Genomic DNA, 25,038 nt, shown 5'->3' with positions numbered 1-25,038 from the left:
AGGGCCTAGTAATTAAATGAAGACTGGGGAACGGATTTATTATACACTGAAAGGTAGAGATAGTGTTTCAAATAGGCTACTTGATTGTTTATACATATGTAACAGTTGCCAAAGTAGATAAAAGTTCTGTCGAATATAAACAAACTGTGGTGATTCAAGGCTCCTTGACGTTCGGGACTTCGGGAGTGATCAATCTCGACGTCCCGAAACATTCACAAGCAGTCTTTACATCAACGACGCGACGTATGGAATATTGTCGTGCGGGTTTTCGGTTTTACGGGCGCTGTTAGTCTTGCTTTCTCGATCGTTGTTCATTACTAGTAATTATGTACTTAATTGTTTATTTAACATTTAATATACCCTTGTGTTAAAATAAGCACGTATTGTTACAGATAGTGAGTGCGACTGGCTTGATACAGAAGAAAACAGAAGACGGAGAGAATTCTGCAACCATATTGAAGGCTACGGAAGTGTGTGCAGCTGTACAGATCCTGCACCTTTGTTATTTAACCCAGAACCAGTAAGTTACAACTGTAATAAAAGTTTTCCTTACATGTACGTATATAATATGATGCAGCAAGATTCCTCAGACTGATACTCTCCAGTCACGGAAATAATTTACTTGAATACATGGTAAAATGTAAACTAGAACTCTCTATGCAATTATTCATAAGCGAAAGTGTGGTCTCCTTTCTTGTTATTGCAGGTCTTAAACAACGAGGTTCACGACGTACCGGTAGCAATCATTGCAAGCAATAGGCCCCATTATTTATACAGGTAATTACCATTTTATTTCTGTGTTGTTGACGACTCTGTAAGAGTTCTTGTCTCGGTCTACATGTATTACCGTGATGTGAAATGAGCAGATGCCGTAACATGACTAAAGACAATATAGGACTTCATGTTAACATGGACGTATATTTGACATCGTTAACGTGGCTATCAAGCAACGTTAATAGCACATTATGCAACGAGCCTATAATGAAGGTAATTAGAAGCGAGTATGGATATTTATGAAACGAGTGCAAGCGAGTTTCATAATTTTCATATGAGCTTTTTAATTACCATTATAGGCGAGTTTCATACGACTTTTTATGCTCGACCATATTTCTAACTTGATATTATTAATTTTCTTTGTATCTGACCTTGGCCAATGTCCCGTATGTTGTGAGATGTGCGCAGACGCGAAAGTATTGATTTTTTCCGAGGAACAGATGTTCACATTGACCTTGCTAGGCCATAAGAACCTACAGAGATAACATTGAAATTAAATTAGACATTTAAAAACGAGATGACAAATTGAATTTATTTGAATATTATTTACAATTAACGCTAATTATTTTAGTAACAGAACATAACCTTCTGCGACAGTATTGGATTTCCAGCCTCCGTGACTTTTCGCTAATTCTCTTTCGATTGCATATCCTAGAATAATCGATACTTGCGGTTTTATAACGGTAGAAAGCTGACCTGTCATTGGCTGAACAGTTGTAACCTGAGTCGTCATTGGCTGAAAGACCTGACCTTTAATGAGTAGGTGTACTTTAAGGACATGCATTAAAGGTCTGCTACCAGGTGTATAATTACTACATTTCGGCATTGTCGAGCATAAAGGTTTGTTAGTGTGAATATTCTGTGATTTTCACAGTCAGCCAAAGAGTCAAAGTTGTACAAATGTTCAGCTTTTCGTAGTTATATATCTATAGGCATCATCATAATCATCATCATCATCACATCAATGCAGAAAAAAAGTAATTCCGGTATAGGTAATGTGTAAACTTAAAGACGAGATTAAACAAAATAATTAGATATATTATTATGATTAAAGGACGGAAAAATGTGCGTTATGCCTTAAGTTCAGTGTCAACGGACTATAGTGTTATCATTCACTCACGTAAACATTGACAAGAGAGTACAGTCTGGTAATGAGAACCCCATTACCCCATTCAATCGATCTATAAATACTGTGATGAAGTTGTAATATAGTTATGATGATTTAAAAACTTACCTTAAATGTTAACTGCCACCGCCTGGATGATTAAAGGATGCATTATACTGAACCACAATATACATCCGTAAATTATCTAAAGAGAAAGTTCGACATCTATCACTCAAACAGTTTTTCAGCATCGCAAAGCTTCTTTCCGTGTCACAAGATGTTAGAGGTGCAAATGAAAAAAGCGCCGAGTATCGTCGTTTTTCCTTCCACTCAATATGTTACACATAACTGTATAACATATATATATATATATATATATTTTTTTTTTTTTTGCAGAATTTATGGGATATTTCTTTCACCTTTCCAACTCTAAAATGTTGATTATCAAGTTTCTTGAACGGAATATTTGCAGAAATCATCATACTACATAAATCCACATTAAATTCAGATCGTGTATGTTTTTCATTATTTGATATCGGAGACCTTTGTATGTTTTCATTATGTTTCTTGCTGTTATAATGCCGCTCTGTGTAATATTTGCTACATATTTTAATTTCAAATTTACGCACGGCACAGAAAATATTTTCTCCTTGCGGAATCAAAATGTCTCTTCCGTATTTATTTCTTAGATTGTTTAATTCCAAATCCTTCGACTTAGATATTTTAAATCACTTTTACACAACACTACTACTTGCACAAAGGCAATAAACAATATTGTAGACTCCTGGCTTCCTTCCCCATACGACTAGAAGTTGACACTGAAGGTCATTTGTTGGTTCCTACTTGTACTGCCGCCCTCTAGTAGGGCATTTATGTTATTGCGCTTGTACCTGTGACGTCATCCATACTTCAGACCAAACTAACCTGTATCGCGTGGTAACGCACATTTTTCCGCCCTCTAATTATGATATGCAAAAAATAATCACTTACCGGTAGTGATTTAAGACGGCGCTTATTCCGTCGGATCCCGGCCACTTAGTCACTCATAACGAGTGCACCTCTGCACATGTGTGGACATTGTCCTGCTGTCATACTTCTATGACGCAGCGCATGAGGGTAGGCCACTAGAGGGAACCCAAGAAGTGGAACTTAAACTGAGAGGATTCGATCCAACATCGAGATGGGAATCTGGTGTGACTTAGTGGATAGAGCGTCAGCACGTAGAGCTGAAAACCCGGGTTTAAATCCCGGTGCCGGAGAGAATTTTTCTCCGTTCCACTATCTTTCATCATAAAATAATTAGAGTTTACATTTGTTATGATATATTCAGGAAGGTAAGCCCCGGGAGCACGAATTCTACTCTTTCAGGGGCGAGCAAAAGTTTCTCAGTATATTTTATAATTTATGTTACAATTATTAGCAAAATAATAAATAAATAAATAAATATAAAAAAGTTTCTGTTAGCACTGTTACGTAGTTTTATTGACGTATGCATGTGTTTCTGTACGAGACACAAAAAGAGGGAAATTGTTTTAAGTTATGCCGTATTATAATTTGTAGCAGACCTACAGTTCAAGCTCTATACAACTCGGTCCGAAACATGGCAGATATGGATGTAACTGTAAGAAACATGCCTCCGAAAATACCTTTATTAAATTATTATATTTCGATATACTGTACCACAGTCAAGCTATAACGGGAGGAGAAGGTAAATTATGTCCCTCATAACCCCATTATATGGGGATTCTATGGTTTTGCTTTGCCCCCCCCCCCAAGAAAACTGTTCTCTCTCCGCCTATGCAGACATTATACAAATCATACAACGACAATAATCTCAAACTACAATAATATAAAACTTTAACATCAAAACGTTAACATGAAATCAATATAATATTACGTGCGCGAAATTACAAATTTTTAATAGCATCTTCTGTTGGCAGTTTAAGAACCTACGCCATTACACTTCCTGTCGTGTACGATATAAGATCCTAAAGTTTAGGGGTTGTTTTACGTGGAAAATAGCTGTGTATATTGCAGAGAAAATATTGCCGTATCGTTTGAAATAACCACAGTAATATCGTAACGTAAAACAAACGTAGGAAATTACGGGTGAAAGACTGCAATAATATTTCCAGACCAGAGTTCAGGAAGTCGTAAATACAGCGCTCAATGTGCTGATGGTTCTGCTATTACATCCTGTAATATAAGTCGAACGAGAAAACATACAGCTTGCGTGAGAAGAGAGACAAACAGCCCAAAGGCCTTCAAAGTTATGCATATTGCCATGGAATACATGAAAGAAAACAGACGCATCTTTATTTTGTATATTAATAAGAGAAAATTATAGACATGAAATTAAAATCTATACTATCCTTTGGATTCCGAGGAAAAAATTTAATAGGTAATGCTCAGGGGCCGGGTATTTATGTAGATCGCGAAAATAAAGGCATAATAGATATACAATAGATTTTTACTAATGTTTACGAATTAAGTGATTCTGATTAATAAATGCGGATAAAACAATCGCGACAAATCGCGAAATAGAGTTCTGAACACATTCGTGAATTATTACTATTGCGTTGTTTTATAGCGAATTTCATATTCGGAGTTTTAGTCGGATTTTTTTTTCACTTGAATTTGTTATACAGGGTGTTTAAAAAATATGGGGCATAATTTCAGGTATATATTTCCCACATGTAGACAATCAAAATAGTTCATTACAACATGTGTCCGGAAATGCTTTATTTCCGAGTTATGGCCTTCACAACATTGAAATTCACAGGAACGTTTTTCTTTCCGCAGGTCGTTGCCGTCAAAGGAGACGTTAAGAGGGCACTCTGACAGTTCATTCCGAGGCGAAGGTTACATTCAATGTTGTGTAGGCGTTAGACTGTGCGACATGTATTCAAATCAAGGCGTACGGCAATGCTGCGCTGGCTCGTCGTTTGTACCAGGAGAGGTACCCACAGCGACAATGTCCAGATCGGAAGACGTTTGTACGTCTCCATTACCGTCTGTGCGAGTATGGAAAATTTAACTCTCCTGGTTTGGGAAGGGGACGACCAAGATCTACAACTCCAGAAGTACAGGAGGAGATTCTGGAGGCTGTGAACATGACTCCTTCTATCAGCACACGAAGGGTAGCGTTGCGAGTCAATGTTCCTCATACGACTGTCTGGAGACTGTTGAAAGAGTATCAATTGTATCCTTATCATTTGCAACGTGTACAGGCCCTGTCACCAGCAGATTACCCTGCACGAGTTAGGTTCTGTCAGTGGTTCTTGCAGCAGTGTGGTGTAAATCCGAACTTTCCTGCCTTAGTATTATTTACAGATGAAGCACAGTTCACACGAGATGGCATAACAAACTTCCACAATCAGCATGTATGGGCGTATGAAAACCCGCTTGCAACTGTTCCATCTCATCACCAGGTGCGGTTCTCCCTCAACATGTGGGCCGATATCATTGGTGATCGATTAGTTGGACCCCATGTACTTGTAAACAGACTTACGGGGCAGGCGTACACAAACTTCCTGGAAAACACCATACCTCATGTTTTAGAACACACTCCGCTGATCAATCGTCAACACATTCACTTCTTGCATGATGGCGCTCCTGCACACTTCAGTCGTACGGCTCGCCGGTACTTGGATCGAAGGTTTCCTGATCGATGGATAGGTAGAGGTGGCCCAATTGCTTGGCCTCCACGCTCACCTGATCTGAACCCTCTCGATTTCTACTTGTGGGGCCATTTAAAATCATTGGTTTATTCGTCTCCGGTGCCTGATTTGGAATCCCTTCGGAATCGAATTGTGGCATGTTCTGAGGACATACGCAATACTCCTGGAGTTTGGGATCGTGTTCGCAGGTCAATGAGACATCGATGTGAGGTCTGTATTCAAGCAGGGGATGGACATTTTGAACATCTTCTGTAATGACAACGACCTGCGGAAAGAAAAACGTTCCGGTGAATTTCAATGTTGTGAAGGCCATAACTCGGAGATGAAGCATTTCCGGACACATGTTGTAATGAACTGTTTTGATTGTCTACATGTGGGAAATACATACCTGAAATTATGCCCCGTATTTTTTAAACACCCTGTATATCCTAGTAGGCTACATTACATGGTATTCCAGGTGTTCTGATTACATTAGTGAACTCAAAAGACGGAGAATTCAACATTTCACTAATAATTTGAAAGTATTAATTTGAGGGCTGCAAGTTTTTTTCGTCTTTAATGAATGTGTTTTAAATACACCAGTCGCCTGGAATCTGAAAGCATAGCGGCCTTTAGCTTCGTCTGTAAAACAGAAAGTGCGCGTGCGCGAGCATATATTTATAGTACCGCCACAGTCTAGTATATACAGTCAAGAAGCTCAATACGTAATAAATATGCAACCATAGATAGTTGCTAACCACTAGGATCGCTCTATCGCCTCATTACAGACAATGCGAAATATTACCTGCACAGTCTATTGTTCCTAGCACCCTCAAAACTCAAGTTTTGTGACTGTATATACTAGACTGTGGTATTGGTTCTACCCACCGAGTGACGTGGGAAGTGTAATAAAATGACTACTAATATTTTATTTCAAGATTTGATTACTGTATGTACCGCAAATTATTTACTATTATCCTAGATCATATAATTATACCCAGATAGTTCGGCCTTATAGGCTTTGACGTGTAACAACATTTTTGAGGTTTACTATGCTGCCATCTAGTTGTTACATAAGGAGTCACGTCATAATTCCCCTTTGAATTCCATTAGCGACTGTACTGACATCTCGTGTTCGATTACGGCGGACGGGTGGCGATCCTGGCGGTTATTCTCTTCAAAGTGCTGCCGATTTTAACATAAGGATGATCTATCTGTTACACATATGATCTAGGCTATTACGTAAGAACAATAATTGTAATTGTAATTGATTGCCCATTCATTTCTTTATTAAACTATTTTTAAACGTACGATTATGGATTTTATTTTGTTATCTGGCATGAAAATTGTTGCACAATAATTGCGTATCATAATTTATTTCTTAAAACCAAAATGCACACTAGGTTGGATTTGAACCTACATGCTGTATGTATCAAAATGTATGTTACATAAAAGTGTAGTGGAACTAGAACTAGTGATTGATATTAACGGTCTTACTAATAAAAACTCTATATACAGACGTTTAACTGTCTTATACAATGAGTAACTCGTTTATAAGTCATGTGTAAATTCCTTACTAATAATCACTACATACGTAATGTATAAGAGTATAACTGTTACACAGCTACGTCATAGTTTCGTCATTACTTCATTACGAAAGGTAATAGAATATCTGAGGTTCTCTATTGCATCCGGTAGAGCGCTCTAGTGTGCCGTGTTAAGTATCGATAATAGAACTGGCTCTGATCGATTACTACACTATATTTTGGTCAAAGAGTACAAGCTACAGCAATATCACAGTCTACTATATACAGTCGCGAAGCTCGATATGTAGTAAAAATGCAAACATGGGTAGATGCTCACCACTAGGATCGCTACTATCGCCTCATCATCGCAGATCTCTCTCCTAGTAGACGACAAAATATGTTACACTTTCGTTGTGTTCTTTTGTTAAAATTAACACCTTCCTTCCATTATTGAAATATTAAATGCATAAAGTTAATTAATTATTTTAATCAAGTATATTAAATTCCACCATAAACTCGAAGATACCTGCAAGAAATAGGTTAATATTATTTTTGTTTGTGCAAAACGAACTCAAATTTACTATAATCGCTTCACTCATTCAAGATTATAGCGATAATTAACGATGAAACCAATAAATATTAATTTGCATTTCCCTTTACAACAATAATAATGGAAATATGAATTAATGGAGTAACTTGTGTGTACCGGTACTTGTAGTGTAGGCTTACGTAGTTAACAAAGTGGGGTGAGGTTAAGCAATAATTATCACAGCAGAATTGGAAATAAAACGTGATCAATAAATTTTATTGTAACAGACTTTTTCTACGTCTCTAGTAAAGTAACAAATAAAAATAACAAAATTAAGAGCTATAATTAAAAACATATCCTTTGAAAAAAATTGGCCTAAGCAATAATAATCCCACCAGAATTGAAAATAAAACGTGATCAGTAAATTTCGTTAAAACAAACTTAATTTTTCTACGTCTCTAGTAAAATATTATTATTCCAATTATTGTATTTTAGTCATTAACATTTTCATTACAACCAATAACGAACATTTCACAAGCATCAATGTGAAATACGCAACGAGCTAGCACTCGATGGAAATACGACACAGTCCAAAGTCGACCGTGCACAGTCTATTGTTTCTAGTTGCTAACCGCTTGGAGCGCTTTATCACGAGATTTGCAAAAAATCACCTCAAGCTTCGCGACTGTATATAGTAGACTGTGGCAATATTATTCTAATTATTTTGCGCTCTTTGGTTTGTTCTTCTGTGGTTACAAGGCAACCATCATCATAAAATAACAATCGATACGAACAGCTGTTACAGGGGCGCCATTTTTTGTCTATATACAACGCTTAAACAAGGGGTTTCGTGTATATAACTACTGCAAAGGAATTTCCGTTGTATAGTTACACTGTTTATACATCCAACGCTTATGCATGGTTTATTAGTAACGTTTCCTGTCTCAACTCTGCATAAGTCTCGTATAAAAACTATACACGGTTTATTAGTAAGATCGTAAATGTATAGAGACAATATATCGACTCCATCACTAATTCTCCAAAGCAACAGATCGTGTAAGAATAATTATCATATAGCTTATGTTATGCCATATTAATAATAAAAACTGTAAACCCAATGTAGACTCACTCGTGTGATTCTGAAGCTGTTCATTCATATTTGATTTTGTTTTCCGTTTTTCCCTCTCTACAGAATGCTGCGGTCTCTTCTGTCGGCACACGGAGCAAATCCCGAGATGATTACAGTGTTCATAGACGGATACTTTGAAGAACCGCTCGAAGTAACGAAATTGTTCGGTCTGCGAGGAATTCAGCACACGCCGATTGGAGTGAAGAACGCCAGAATATCCCAGCACTACAAAGCGTCCCTCACGGCCACCTTCAACATATTTCCTAACGCCAAGTACGCCATCATCGTGGAAGAGGATTTGGATGTGTCTCCAGACTTTTTTGGGTAAGATTTAAAACATATTATTTTCTTGGAATGTCATCATAATCACTTTCGACGTATTAAAATGTTTAAATCTGCTAAAATTCAATAAGTCTCGTCCTATGTCCGTCAATATTATATTTTTGACGTAGAAGTACACATATCTTTCTCCTGACTAATAATGGAGAGGGGGTAAATGGGAATTGACTCTCACACAAAAACCAAGCCCCTCCTTATTTATCTTGCTTTCCCCTTTTTAGCTTTATCTCCCCCTTGTTTTCATGTAAACCCACTTGTTTCCTTTTATTCCCCTTGTTTCCCTTGTCTTCCCCCTGTTCTCCTTCTATTTTCCTTTTTCTCCTTATGATCCCTAACAGCAGTTACCTCAAAACACACATTTCATAAATTAATTAAGTACATGTATGTGAACAGTATTGTAGATTCACGTCACAAATTCACAGAATTTTTAATCACACCCTAAATTCCTAAATAGTCGCTATGGACTACATCTACTTAAAAGCGTCCTTTAAAAAAATCTTGAAAGACTAGTATAATTTTTCATTCTTTTGGGTTCTGATAAAGTACCTAACCTGTCTTTAATTTTGGCAAATATTTTAGACATAAATACAAATTGCAAAATATACTTTGCTTTGTTTTATTGTCTTATATTTCATTTTTAATTTTGTCATTAGAAATATGGTTTTTTATTGTTCACTATTTTACTTTTATTTGTTAAGGAGTAAGGATACGTTTAAGGTTTCTTTTCGTCGCATACTTCCTTATAAGAACTTCACGCGACACTCGATAGATAACAGCATCGATACGCTTCGACATGTGCAGCATCTAGCGAAGACTTCTGGATTCGTGTTACTCAAAAATAGTGGCATTTTTTTCTTATGTACACTGATGTTCAAAGATATCTGACCTACGATTTTATGATCGTGTAAGCGGACTTTTCAACCACGGGATAAGTCACAACCAAAGATATTGACAAACTTTGAAAGAGTTCCGTTAGTTCTCAATAAGTGACACCATTATTGGAGCGATTAAAAAACGACTATGTAGATTAAGCAAAAAAATTATTCTCATAATTGACAATATCATCGGTTTCCAGCTAAACACAGAGTTGTTTTACAATCAATATAGTGGTATAAAAAATTGAATTCTTTAATGCGGGTATATTTGTGTACGGCTGACAACTATTATCTTCACCATCTAGTCATAGAAGTAATAACTAAAGAAGCCACACTTACACGAACAAATTATCGAATACTATCGATTAGTGGAGTTAGATATCTTTGAATGTTAGTGTACCTCCGAAGAAGTATTCACGCCAAAATCGATATCATGAAGTTGTCGTATATTTTGTCGCTGTTTGGAACAATTCAGTTTTCATGACACCAAAAATATTTCTTGTTTGCAGTACAAGTTTTTTTACAATTTTTTTCGTTTTTGACTATTACCATAAAAGATAGAATTACTTTAATAATATACAGTAGTGGCAAAGAAACGGACCGACCCTTATAGCTGATTTCAGAGCCTTGTTCACTCCAGAGCACGCTAGACTGGTAACTAAGACTTTCGTGGTTCGAATCCTGCCTGAGAAGGAAACTTTTTTTTGTTCCTTATTTAAATTTATTCCCAATACTTTTCGATTGCAGCGATATTTTACTAGTTAATTAACTTATTATTCCCACAACATGAATTTTACCAGCAATCGAAAAGTATTGGGAATAAATTTGAATAAGGAACAAAAAAAAAGTTTCCTTCTCAGGCAGGATTCGAAACACGAAAGTCTTAGTTACCAGTCTATCGTGCTCTGGAGTGAACAAGGCTCTGAAATCAGCAACAAGGGTCGGTCCGGTTTTTTTGCCACTACTGTACAGGAATATCTGTATCTTTAATTTTCACAAAAAACGTTAGGCATGTTACACTTCGTACAGAATGATATACTTTGCTGAATTTCTCATCTAATAGTTTAAAGAAATCGAAGTACGTAGAGAGACGGCTTACCAATGACAATTTTGTCAGTATTAGAGATTATAGAATAGATATGATTAAACATGTACTTAGAGGTGTTTAGAGATGCATATTTTATAGATTCTTAAACATTTACTTACACGAAAATGTCGAAATTGAGTTTTTGCAGTATCACAATTTTTTGACCTTTTTATTCGTACCGACTTTGGTAACGATCCATGTTTCACGCGCATATAGGTCGTAAATGTTGTTTTATTATACCTCACATCCACGGAAATTTGACGTTTACTTCCTTATAAAAGGATACAATAAATATGAACTCTATTAAGTGAAACATCGTTTGTGGGTTGATGTTTTTGTAATGGTGTGTGTACTACAGCTATTTCAGCCAAACCAGACGCCTCTTAGAGGAAGACGAAACGTTGTACTGCATCTCGGCGTGGAACGACCAAGGATACGAGCACACTAGCGATGATCCTAGTTTATTGTATAGAGTGGAGACCATGCCAGGCCTGGGGTGGATACTTAAGAGGTCGCTATATAAAGACGAGCTGGAATCCAAGTGGCCTACCCCGGAGAAGGTTAGTACCATGTATAAACCGGTCATAATTTCAGGCTGGTTACCGAGAAAGAAAAGAAAATTTCATCATCATAATCAACACCATTATTTTCTTCTTCTTCCTGAATTATTTCGAACGAATTGTTAGTGCCATGTAAGAATTAGTATTTGTCTACTACTGTTTCATTTAGGATAAATGAGAGTGACTGTCTATAAACGTAAATATTTCCATAATTTGCATAAAAGTGAGCACAAAACTTTACAAACTTAAAAGGATTTATAAATTAATTTATTATGAATTTAAGGGGGATGTACACTTTTAGCTGGCAAAAAATTTAGTAAAATTTAAAATTTAATTTCTATTTATTCTGATTTAATTTTGTAGCTTCCTGAGTCCTGAGAATATAGCATATTATACTATATTATGCTTCATAAACATGATTATGATATAATATGTATGTGAAGAGACGGAATGCTTTACTCCCCTAAAAAATATCGTGGTCTTTCGTTAATGAAAGCATCTTGGGAAGCTTATGTAAAACCATAAATATCTGTAATACTCTTCTTCATGTTGATGACGCCCATCTCCACAATGTTAGGGACCTTATAAGTGAAAAAGTTTCTGCTCTGTCAAAATTGAATATCACAGCTATTGATGCTATCAACTGGTCAGGTCATAAAATTCGTAAACACTCAAGAAATGACGCATTCCAAACTTGGACAAACCATACCTTGCGTGGTAAAGGGGTTATTGTTTATAGTGATCTCCCCAAGGCTAACTCATGGGTAAGCAATCGAAAGGGCCTATCTTCCTCAGAATGGACCAATGCTTTAAAAATGTTAAGCAATATTTCGGCGGTTCGCGCAATACCGGGCAGAACTCTAAGCACAACCCGCTGCCGTCATCCAGACTGTAGCGAGCTTGAAACACTTGGACACGTGCTTGGACAATGCCCCAAAGGCGAGCTGCTGATCAATGCTAGACATCATCGTGTACGACATGCTTTGGCGATATCGTTAAAAACTTTAAATTGGGAGATTCATGAGGAAGTACATTGTGTATCATCAGATGGTTCTTTTAGACGGGCAGACATTATTGCTATCAACGGACGCTTAAAACGGGCTCTTGATCTTGACCCTACTATCCGTTTCGAAAGAAACCTAGATCAGGCCACCGAAGTTGATATTGAGAAGAAGTCTATATATGAACCTTGTCTGCCGTATCTTTCTCAAAAGTACAACGTCCCTCTTAAACAATGGTCTGTCATTGGTTTGCTGTTTGGCAGTAGAGGTTCAATTACAAAATTCACATGGAATTATCTTAAGGAACTTCACATTCCTTTTGTTTATGTAATGTCTATTCTTATAAATATTATCAAGGATTCTCTTCAAATATTACATCATCATCTCTATTTCAATTAATCAACTTATATTTGCCTTCAACAATTAACTTTCTTTTTTCTTTAATGTATCACATCACATTATATTGTACATGTTTATTGTATTCAGGACCCTTGTGATCACTCAAATTCTTTGAGCTGATGTCTATAATTTAGAAATTTATTTAAGCTTGCCTGCATTTGTGTCCTAACTGTAAACTGCAGAATTTTTTCAGCAATTTTCCTCATTTCAATGACTTTTTTAAGTGTAGAATTATATGCTTCTAATAGTTCTAGTATTAAATTGAAAAAAGTTATGTATGGATTTTATAAAAATTGAAAAATTGTAAATTTAAATTTATATAGCCTGCTATAATTGCATAGTAGACATAAGACAAATTATATTGTATAATTATTAATTTCAATTCAGGAATCCGCCCCTGAGCACGAGTTCTACTCTTTCAGGGGCGAGCTAAAGTTTTTCTGTATATATTATATTTTATGTTACAATTATTAGCAAAATAATAAATAAATAAATAAAGGGTAATTGATAAACACAGGAACGCCATTAACAATAACACGTTTAGCAAGAATTCTGGCTTCTGTTGCATTCAAACAATTATAAAATACGATAATTTGGTCCAGGGAGCATACGTTTTTGGTGCAAAGATAATTCGTTTGCCGTGTTTCTTAATTGAAATTACGAAATGGCGTTTCTGTGCTTAACATAATAGTAATATGCGTTACAAGAGCGGTATGTTGAAGTTTTCATGTTCGAGGAAAAGTTTGAAAAAGCGAAACGTAGTTGAGCTTTTTTAATTTCCGAGAATTGAAAGAAAATATACCGCTCGTGTATCGTACATTATTTTGTGCGAAGATCGTTTATTACATACCTGAAAGAGGAATTTCTAATTAGTTGCAATGAAATCACCATCTTGGTTTCTGTTCAATGACGGCAAATTTGTAAAATAAAAATATCTATCTTCAACATTGTTGCTTTAAAATGTTTTCTGTGTTTACTATACTCCAGCAGGCCGTGATATACGTCTGTTTTTTCCCCCCCAGTCTATAAATGCGAACTTAAAACAAACGGTAAGGTTATGTAATGATTTTTGCAAATATTTAAAAACAATAATTAGCTACGAGTGCACCATAATGCAATGTGTTCTCCGCAGGTAAGAGACACTTACCCTAGGATGCTCTGTGCTGATGACCGCTGCACTAGCCAATAGTTAAAATTGATTAATTAGTATCTAAACTGCTTTGTTAACTTATACAAATACACCTACACGTTCCTAATGTTTTTCAATTATGCATTTTGTCTTCAATAGATTCGGGCCTAATATACAGTAGGCTAATTGATAAAACAAACAAAAAGAACTACACCAAAAGAAAGCAAAATTTTGTACAGTATTTGCTATCTTCCGTACAGTATTCTTTATTAAATGAGCCGTTCAGAGCAGAAGTGGTGTAAGTCAAAATTGGGTAATGATGTTTAAAGTAAAAATTGTGTAAAATACAGCGCAAAGTAACAATAATTGATATGTCCTTCGTGCTATCCACTGACTGCTAATAGTTTAAATAAATTGAATATTAATTGCTACTTTGCGCTGTATTTTACAGAATGTTTACTTTAACTCTCATTACCCATTTTTGACTTACATCACTTCTGCTCTCAACGGCTCAAATATACTAGTGATAACCTTAAGGCAGCCGTGACGAGAATGCGATCGTGCGGCGAGCCACTGTGTAACCTGCAACGTGCATAGCACCTATGGAGGGAGGCGAACACCCGAAGGGGAAGTGAAGTAACTGTCTGACTTATTAACGGATTTCCATTTTTCTTGCGTCAAGCACTTGAATAAAATTTTATGCAGTACAGGGCTACAAACTAATGTTTAGTACGTGTAACGAAGAAATAAATGAACAAGAAAACATAGGACACATTATCACAACCTAAAATTAACGGTCTTCAGAATGTCTCTGCGACAGAGTTTCAGAATCAGGAATTATGTCACTTACTGCCAGTCGTAGTTGATCACGAAGGTATTTGTCTGTCAGTCGTGATCTAAATTTGGTTTTTACTATTTTCATTGTTGAAAATAATTTTTCACAAACGTAAGTTGTAGCGAACGTGGCTTCAAAAGAGCAAGCGAAAGAACGAAGATTTGGATATTTATTTTTTGGCAAAGATTTGAAAAGTTCAACATTTGTCAAGTCCTTATATCTAGCTTTCATTTAACATCATATTGTAAATCTGTGAGTTTAAATTGAAGATCTAACCGCATTATTCGTACATCTGCTGAAAAAGGATCGACGTACAGGGATGATGATGATGATGATGATGATGATGATGATGATGATAATAACAACAACAACAACAACAACACTTAACCTTTTAATGTTTCATCAGTAACAAGTAGTAACTTATAATGCCGTTTTGTGTTATACAACCGTTTTCCTCGTAATACTTGTGAACAAATCAAACATTTAATATTCTCATCATATTGGCAGCAAAAAATGCGTCCTCCCATCCTACTTGAAACTTTCGTTTTTGTAGAGGTACATGGTTTACAGAGAGACATTGCGACGATACGCTATTCGCAGGTCAGAGACAAATACAAATGGAACGGAGTTTGAATCCAGTGAGTGAGAGGGTGGGGGTTGGGGAAGGTAGGAAGCAAAGGAAATGCACAGCTATCATTACGAGCCACAATGTGCTCGTGAGTCGCATTTTCGCCACGGCTGCCTTAAGGCATTGATATAATTTTGTATCTAGAGCACTATGTTGAAACAGGTCCTAGACTGTGGATTACAACACGTTGTTTCTGCTTCAGTTGTTTCGAAAACTGATATCAATTCTAGTGACTATTCCAGGAATGGTCTGTATGTAAACTTCAAAATCAATGGCGGAAAGAACTTTTCTTGCGCATAAAAGACGGATATAATGCTGCGTGATTTGCAGATGTGGGACTGGGACATGTGGATGCGGCTTCCAGAGGTTCGTAAGGGCAGAGAATGTGTGATCCCCGACGTGTCCAGGACGTACCACTTCGGAGCCTCAGGCCTCAACATGAACTCCTACTTCCAGGACGTCTACTTCAAGAAGCACTCCTTCAACACGCTGCCTTACGTGCAACTCAAGAATGTGGACAGGTACTCTTACAGCTAGATAATATAATTTCTATTTGTTAATTTTAATCGGTTATTTAACAACGCTATATCAGCTAATAAGTTAATAATAGTGGGCGGATGTTGATGACCTAAAAATCTGCTTAAAATGATCGTTAAAATGCCCTTAAACTAATGTAAAAATGATATAAAATTAAAAGAAAATTACATTTAAATATTATTCACCGTACTCGCACTACAACTTCTAGTCACTTTGTTTCAATGACTGCCCTGCAAATCTTGGAGAGAGGAGGCAACTTCCTGGAATTTGGCTAAGATAAACGAAAAGAACATGCAACAAAATGATGGTTTTAAGGGAAAAGTATATATTTTAATGAGGGTTTACAATGTGTTTCAATCACGGGGTGGTCCATGTCAGTGCCTTCATTCTCCATCTCCTCCTCCTTCCGCGCTTCACTTTTGTTACCAGATCTTCCAGATGAGGGAGTGTGAATGACAAAACAAATTGTGGGCGCAGCGTGCATTATTGCAATCTTTGTGTTAATAATACTGTCTACTACAGTAGATATTCCTTCCGAACCATGCTGAGGACACAACGTCCTGTCCAGGACATGGTGAAAGTTTCCTCCCTTCCAAACATAAATTCTAAAGACACCCTAGTACCGACAAAAGAACAGTAGCTGTCAAAGTCCTCACTTAAAATAAGCTGCTGACAAGCATTTTATATTACTTCCGTTGTGTGAAGTGAAGCCTCCAGTGGAATGAGTAGATAATTACTACCGTGCTGACTTTTTTGGTTAGAAAATGATTTAACAGACTTATCGGTAAAGAAGAAAGTAAAATGCATTCCAAATGATCTAAAAGTTCTTCAAAGTATTCAAAATTACCAAAAAAAATGCCGAAAAAACATAAAAATGAACTATTAGTTCAAAAACGTCAAAAATGCAAAAAATGCAATATAAGAAATTACTTTTTTACGTTGATATTAACATAGAAAGGATATCTATACTAATAGGCATTGTCCTAATGTGAAAAATAAGATGATGACTTTTCATCAACATCCGCCCCCTAGTTATTAAGTATCGATGAAATTGGTAATGACGAAATGGTATCTGGCGAGATAAGGCCTAGTATTGTCAAGGAGTTACCTGACATTCACTTACAGTCGAGAAAACCTCGGACAGTACCTCGCCAGGTAATCAATCCAAGCTGGAATCGAACCCACGCCCAAGCGCAACCCAGGATCAGTAGGCAAACACGCCAGTCACATGGGCTACGCCGGTGGCTGCTAAATGTCGCCTCTATTCTTACAATAAGGAGATGGTGAGACATTTTAACCTTTCACGATTATTTATTGTGTCCAGTAGACAAGTCCTCTCAAATTCCGGACATACGAGTATTTTGAGAGCCTTATTCATTACACTAGGTTTATTACATCTGGCTAATTCTTGGCCCTTTTTATTATATTATATTGTCAATAATTTTGTTGGAGTTGTGGTTTGTATTTTCATGGTCATCAATAATAGTTACACAATCCCTCTACTTTAAGTTTATTGTTGTTTAGTCAACTGTCCCAAGACAGGTTTGAAACTCATAAGTGACACTAATAAGACATCACTAATGAGATAAATAAGCCAGGAGATAATGGGTAGGATGGTCAGTTCCTAGATACTGATCGCAGTTGATAAAGCGTCGAAAAATAAATTATAAAAGAACAACGCGTCATTGGTATACAGTAATACCGTACAAAGTCGGTTATCATCGATGTAAATACCTAACACGCTCGCTTAAAATTAGGTTTAATTAATTTTCTTGTGTGTGGAATTAAATTGAATGCACTGTAGATCAGTTGAATGGATCATTAAGTTTAGTCAAGGGTTATTAAATCCGATACTAAAACAAAGTTAGAAGAAATAAAAAAAAAACAATTATCCCAAATTTACATTTCCTGCAAATGGTCCTATATACTGCTCCGTCGATATAGGAGAAACCGATGTTTACCTACTTAGATGCAACATATGGAGCAAGTCCCCTGCAATCGGCAAGCATCATGTTTAGGTAGAGCATGAAAGTAAAGGAATATTATGGACAGTAAATAATCGATCATATGGGAATGGGTATTTGAGAGTTGTTAATTAATTATAAAATAATAATATGATTGAAATGAATGAATTGATGAATGAATGGATAAATGAATGAATGAATGAATGAATGAATGAATGAATGAATGAATAAAAATATTTCCTCAAACTCTCCAGCCATATCCTTAATATTTACACCGTCTTCAAGGCGTGAGTCCACACCTGTGGAGTAACGGTCAGCGCGTCTGGCTGCGAAACCAGGTGGCCCGGGTTCGAATCCCGGCCGGGGCAAGTTACCTGGTTGAGGTTTTTTCCGGGGTTTTCCCTCAATCCAACACGAGCAAATGCTGGGTAACTTTCGGTGCTGGACCCCGGACTCATTTCACCAGCATTATCACCTTCGTATCATTCAGACGATAAATAACCTAGATATTGATACAGCGTCGTAAAATAACCCAATAAAATAAAAAAATAAATTCAAGGCGTTGAATAATGTTTACTTTGATAGAAATACTCAGACGTGAACGTGTTTCTGACACGATGCCTTATCGGTATGCAGACGCTTGGATTCTCGTCACAACAGATCACGTCGTACTGTACAACCAGCGCCATCGTTTCTGGCGTGTGTCCTTTACTAAAAAGCTATAGGCATGCAACTGGCAAAACTCCGTTGTAGGAGGTTACTAAACCTTACCGCTGTGCTGGAGGCGGAGCCTGGAGTTTCCCTCCATTAATCCAAACCATTGTCGCTACAGATTGACAAGTCATCAGACTCATCACTGCTATCAGTAGGCGCTACTATTGCCTGACAATTAGGAAGGAGGACGTGAATAGTATATTGTGTCACTCTTCAAGATTGACGCATGAGCAGACCAACGGAGTTTTGTAAGTTGTTCCCCTATAGTCAGTAAGCACTTGTTGCCAGTGTAGCTGAGAACGGTACAATCCAAATACACGTCACGTCACAGTTGTCAGTCTTTTTGTCCACTGACTGCGGTAAAGGCAAAATACTCGCAATTCGCGCTTCTGAGACGTGTGATTGAGTACTTTGCCCAGTCAGTGGCATCTGTTGCCACTTCTACTGATAGAGGTGGCACCTCCTAAACAGAAGTCACGTCAGCAGTCTGCCAATCATAGTTATCAGCTTTCTCTCCCACATAATGCGACAAAGGTAAGATACTCGCTCTCAACGTTCCCACTACTTATTTCACACGCCAGAAACTGTGGCTTTGGTTATACTGCTGCTTTCTTTAAACTCAAACTAATCTACTAAATCGGCGAAGCAGTGTATTTCATTACTTTTTCGTGTATCAATATTCGTATTTCCATACAATAGTTGTTAACTAGCTGTAATAAGTTATGCTGATAGATTAAATTCGAAATGTGTATTATTTTCAGTGTGAAGAAGAACAACTACGAAGAATTGATTGTAGATATGATAAAGCGCGGCTTGGTGCTGGATCATAGCAAGTCGCCATGTGAGGAGAATTTCATACCAGATAAGAAGGTAGGAGCCAAAATTATAATCTATACTAATAATAAATCTGTAGCCGAAATTTTTCTGGTAATTTTCGATTTTCCAAAAATAATTGGTCCTAACATATATAATTAACCGCCCTGAAACCGAAAATCGCTTTTTTGAAATTTTTGTTTGTATGTCTGTCTGTCTATCTGTCTGTCTGGATGTTTGTTACCTTTTCACGTGATAATAGCTGAACCGATTTATATGAAAATTGGAATATAAATGAAGTTCGTTGTAACTTAGAATTTAGGCTATATGGCATTCAAAATATTTTATTTAAAAGGGGGGTTATAAGGAGGCTTAAATTAAATAAATCGAAATGTCTCCCTTATTATTAATTTCCACGAAAAATATTACATAACAAAAGTTTCTTTAAAAATAATTTCCGATAAGTGTTATTCCGTGCAAAATTTTGATAGGACTGATATTTAATTAGATAAATGAGTTTTAAACTTACAATAACAACGCCATCCAAGGCGGTGTAATGGAATAAAAAACAAATGACTTCGTCTATAAGGGGCCTTGGACAACAACAATCGAAAGCTATGAAACATAGCCTAAAGATAATGTTTCTGTGTTTGTATGAAGTAATATCGGAAGCTAAATTAACCGATTTGTATAATTAATTATTAATTCACCATTGGAAAGTGTAGTTTCTCTAGATGGACATAATGCTGGGCCTATAATGTTATTACAGTAACTTCTGAGTGAATCGAGGATAGGTAAGATTAAAATAGGTTCTTATGCACAGAAAACTTGATAGGTATTCGTTTCCTGTATTTCATAAAATAATTTTTATGACCAAATGAGTGGTCTCTGGATCAAAATGATCGCATTTTAATTTTTTTAATGCAATTTAAATTAAGTAACATAATAAACGATTTATCCTTCTATCAAACACGAATGTTCCCTTGATAAAATGTCCTATTTTAATTACGTAATTACTTTATATTTATTTCTAACAGGTGCAGCGGAGCGCATGAGTACGGCTAGTATAATAATAATAATAATAATAATAATAATAATAATAATAATAATAATAATAATAATAATAAATTAGAAATTTGGTAGGATCACATCTGTTATTTACAAATAAAAGTACTTACTTACTTACAAATAACTTTTAAGAAATCCGGAGGTTCATTTCCGCCCTCACGTAAGCCAGCCATCGATCCCTATCCTGTGCAAGATTAATCTAGTCTCTATCATCATATCCCACCTCCCTCAAATCCATTTTAATATTATCCTCCTATCTGCCTCCCCAAAAGTTTTTTTTTTCCCTCCGGTCTCCCAACTAGCACTCTATATGCATTTCTAGATTCGCCTATACGTGCTACATGCCTTGCCCATCTCAAACGTCTGGATTTAATGCTCCTAATTATGTCAGGTGAAGAATTCAATGCGTGAAGTTCTGCATTGTGTAACTTTCTCCATTGTCCTGTAACTTCATCTTAGCCCTAAATATTTTCCTAAGAATCTTATTCTCAAACACCCTTAATCTCTGTTCCTCTGTCGAAGTGAGAGTCCAAGTTTCACAACCATACAGAACAACCGGTAATATAACTGTTTTTATAAATTCTAACTTTCAGATTTTTTGACAGCGGATTCGATGTAAAAGCTTCTCAACCGTATAATAACATATTGATTCTGCGTTTAATTTTCTCCCGAGTATAATTTATATTTGTTACTGCTGCTTCAAGATATTTGAATTTTTCCACCTCTTCGAAGGATAAATCTCTAATTTTTATATTTCCATTTCGTACAATATTCTGGTCACGAGACATAATCATATACTTTGTCTTCTCGGGATTTACTTCCAAACCTGTCGTTTCACTCGCTTCGAGTAAAATTTTTGTGTTTTCCCTAACTGTGGATTTTCTACTAACACATTCACGTCATCCGCATAAACAAGAAGTTGATGTAACCCGTTCAATTCCAAACCCTCTCTGTTATCCTGAATTTTCCTAATGGCATATTCTATAAAAGTAATAGATTAATAATCTTCTTAGCTCATCGCATTAGAGAATAAGAGCTACCCTCTTGCAGGAGGCCTTTGACCTTCAGAGGGACACTCGGATTCATTATTATTATTATTATTATTATTATTATTATTATTATTAATATTATTATATTTACTCGTACGCTTTGTTTGCTTTCACGGCGAATGTGATCAGAAATCAGTTTTTGGGTTTTCCTCCGCATCCTCATTAACATTTCGGTACTATATAGTTCCATCATCAGGGAAATATTGATATGATCAGTGGAATCACCACAGATTGTCTCAGATTTCACACCTACCCACATCGCTATATTGCTATCTCGAATTAGCAGCTCCGCCATTTATCGAGCGGGCAAGAAGGTACGTATTATTCATATAATACTGGTAGCGGTTTGTGTACTAAAAGTGTCACATTATATTTTCTGTTAATGTCACAATGTGTATTGTTCTGCATAGAAGTTTATGAAGAGTATCCTAACGAATAGCTTGAATATTGTAACCACTACAAATTTATAACGAACGAAGTATTAATTTTGTTGACACGGATCGCAATTCATTTAAATATCCGTGCCTGTGTCAAAAATGGCGTAAGTACAACAATGTATCTCACTGATATCATTTAGCTCTTCCTTCTGTACTAGAGAAATAAACTCTAAACTTGTACCCATCGTTAAATGAATATTTTGCATGGAAAACCAGTTATTTGAAATTTTATATATAAGGCTCTCTATCGTTTGCGACGTTTAAAGGCAAAGACTAAAGGCTGGTTCACAATAAACCGGAAACGAGATTCGGAACGAAAACGGTAAAATTGTTAAAATATATACATTTAAATGTGAGCATTCACAATTAACGAAAAGCTTGCCGGAGCCCGAGATCGGGAACGGAGAGTTGGCCAAGTTTCAACTTTGGCGTTCACGTTTCCGATCACAGCCCACTAGATTCATTCTATTGCCATCTAAAAGCTATTTTGTCGTCGTATATTTTGTAGCAAGAAGACCGTGACATAACCTATGCATTATTTTGTTCTGTGCTGTGCATCATGGAACAAGTTTTATTTGATGAGATTCTAATATTGAAATCCTCACATTTACGATAAGCGGCGCGCCTCGTATAAAGATGAGAAAATGAAGGAGAATACGTGGCTTTCAATAGCTGCATCTTTGGACACCGATCGGAAGCGAATCATATTTTATTACTGTATTGGTTGTATTACACATTACATATTCACGCTTCAATTCAATAACTACTGTTGTGTTCATTTTTGTTCTATTGCAAATGTTTCTTCTCTAATTATTTTATGTTATGGTAGACTTAAAATAAGTTGTGATAATAAAGATGCATGGGCATATTTATAGTAGCGTACCTAATGAAATGTTTCAGTTGAAATTTCGAAGTTGGTTAACCTGTGTTTATGTTGGCTGCCTTGTACTCATGAGAGAACGCCATTGGTCAATTATACACAAATAACATCAGAATGCGTAATATCGACTTTACATATCGTTATTGACATACATATCGATATGCATAGTCGTCTACGTTCTCGGTTTATTGTGAATAAAAAATTTTCATATTCACGTCCTCTGCTTCTCGTTTTCATTCTGGTTCTCGTTCCCGGTTTATTGTGAACCAGCCTTAACTCCCTACCCCACTCTCGGGCTGAAAGTAGTGTAGATAGTGCAAAATCAGCTAATTCTTTGAAGCATATTTATACTGAAAAACTTCACACTAAAAACCATTGTTAAAACATGGTGTGGTGCCTCCACGTGTTATGTATGATTCGGGACTTCCTCTTCACTACACACAAGAGAAATGCTAACACAGGATCAAATCGATCTATTCATAGAAGTAATAACCAAAGAATCCGCACTTGCACCAAATTAACTTGCGTCTAGCGCCTAACCCATCAAAGCTTTCACTTCAGTAAGTAGTAAAAATTTCACTCGCCAAGTGACAGTGGTGTTATAGTCCCGTCGCTCTAATTTTCCGCAGCCAATCGGTTTGCAGGTCGGCTACATTTAAACGTGTGCGTCTTGTGATTCCTTATGAAGACGTTATTCATTTCTTAAGGCTCGATAAATACTTAATATAATCGCCCGCCATTTTGGCTCTTTCGTTGGCGTTCGCAGAAAGCACACGAAGACGTTATTTGCCGCTCAATTATTTGCTGAACTACAGTGCGTTTGATTTATTATCATAGGAGCTACGACATGATAATGTTTAACGGTGTGGCAAATAGATTCCTCGTATGGTAGCTCGGGAACGAAAGAATAAAAATGGCGAACTATACTACCTACCTAGACTTTATAGGGCCTTCACTTCCTAAGACGTAAGCAAAGAGGCGGAGTCACGCCGGAAATAACAGCGTCGCGACTATAGTTTTTCGTATGACGCTACATGGCAGAAACAAGAAAGCCAAAATTCAGTAGCAATTAAAATTCTGTGTTAAAAAATGATGTGATATTACAAAATATTAAATTCTGATGCTTATCCTACATATCTGATTATAACACTTTCAAACATTTTATACATTAAACATCACCATTATCATCATAGTCCAAGTCCATGTTACGTTATTTTTTATTGTTACTACAAAATAAACTAAATATGATTTTTTAAAGTAAGATGAGTAGTATTTCTCAGAAGACCACAGTCTAAAGCAGAAGACCCTGGACCCTGATTCATGCAATTGTTTTTTTGTTTGTTTGTTTGTTTGTTTTTTTAATAAACAACTATGAAATTCAACGCAATGTTGACAGTTAAGGCTGCACTGAGACGGCGTGGTAAATGTTACCATGATTTTGACTTGCCTGAACACATTGTTAAAAAAAATCGGAACAATGGAAACATTGTTTGTATGTAAACATACAAACCAGAAACTGCAACTATGGCTGAAATTGAAGAAGACGATAATGATTATGTAGAATCTCTTCTTTTCTAGTTTTGGTAGGTGTTTAATAATATTTTATAGCCTATTCTTACTTGCACGTATTGTACTCTTCGCCTGACATAATTAGGAACATTAAATCCAGACGTTTGAGATGGGCAGGTCATGTAGCACGTATGGGTGAATACAGAAATGCATATAGAGTGTTAATTGGGAGACCGGAGGGAAAAAGACGTTTTGAGAGCCCGAAACGTAGATGGGAGGATAATATTAAAATAGATTTGAGGGAGGTGGGATATGATCATAGAGATTAATCTTGCACAGGATAGGGTCCGATGACGGGCTTATGTGAGATCGGCAATGAACCTCCGGGTTCCTTAAAACCCATTTGTAAGTAAGTAAGTAAGCAAGCCTATTCTTATTATTTTTTTAAATATAATATACATCAAAAAAATCTAGCGGGTTTTATGCTATATT

General features: G+C 36.3%; 1 protein-coding gene across 1 annotated transcript in view; it reads left to right on the top strand.

Annotated features, from left to right (window-relative positions):
* The window catches only part of LOC138708924 (protein O-linked-mannose beta-1,2-N-acetylglucosaminyltransferase 1-like), a 400,514-nt gene that overhangs the window by 339,685 nt on the left and 35,791 nt on the right, over positions 1 to 25,038 (top strand). The window contains exons 8-13 of the mRNA XM_069839284.1: positions 393 to 520; positions 707 to 777; positions 8,786 to 9,046; positions 11,382 to 11,583; positions 15,906 to 16,096; positions 19,552 to 19,660. Of these exons, the coding sequence (XP_069695385.1) occupies positions 393 to 520; positions 707 to 777; positions 8,786 to 9,046; positions 11,382 to 11,583; positions 15,906 to 16,096; positions 19,552 to 19,660 (962 nt within the window). The remainder of the gene's footprint in view (positions 1 to 392; positions 521 to 706; positions 778 to 8,785; positions 9,047 to 11,381; positions 11,584 to 15,905; positions 16,097 to 19,551; positions 19,661 to 25,038) is intronic.

The sequence above is a fragment of the Periplaneta americana genome, chromosome 11 (assembly GCF_040183065.1).
Source record: "Periplaneta americana isolate PAMFEO1 chromosome 11, P.americana_PAMFEO1_priV1, whole genome shotgun sequence".
NCBI classification, from domain to species: Eukaryota; Metazoa; Arthropoda; class Insecta; order Blattodea; family Blattidae; genus Periplaneta; species Periplaneta americana.
Note: the sequence above shows the minus strand (reverse complement) of the source record. Positions and strands in the feature narration are given on the sequence as shown.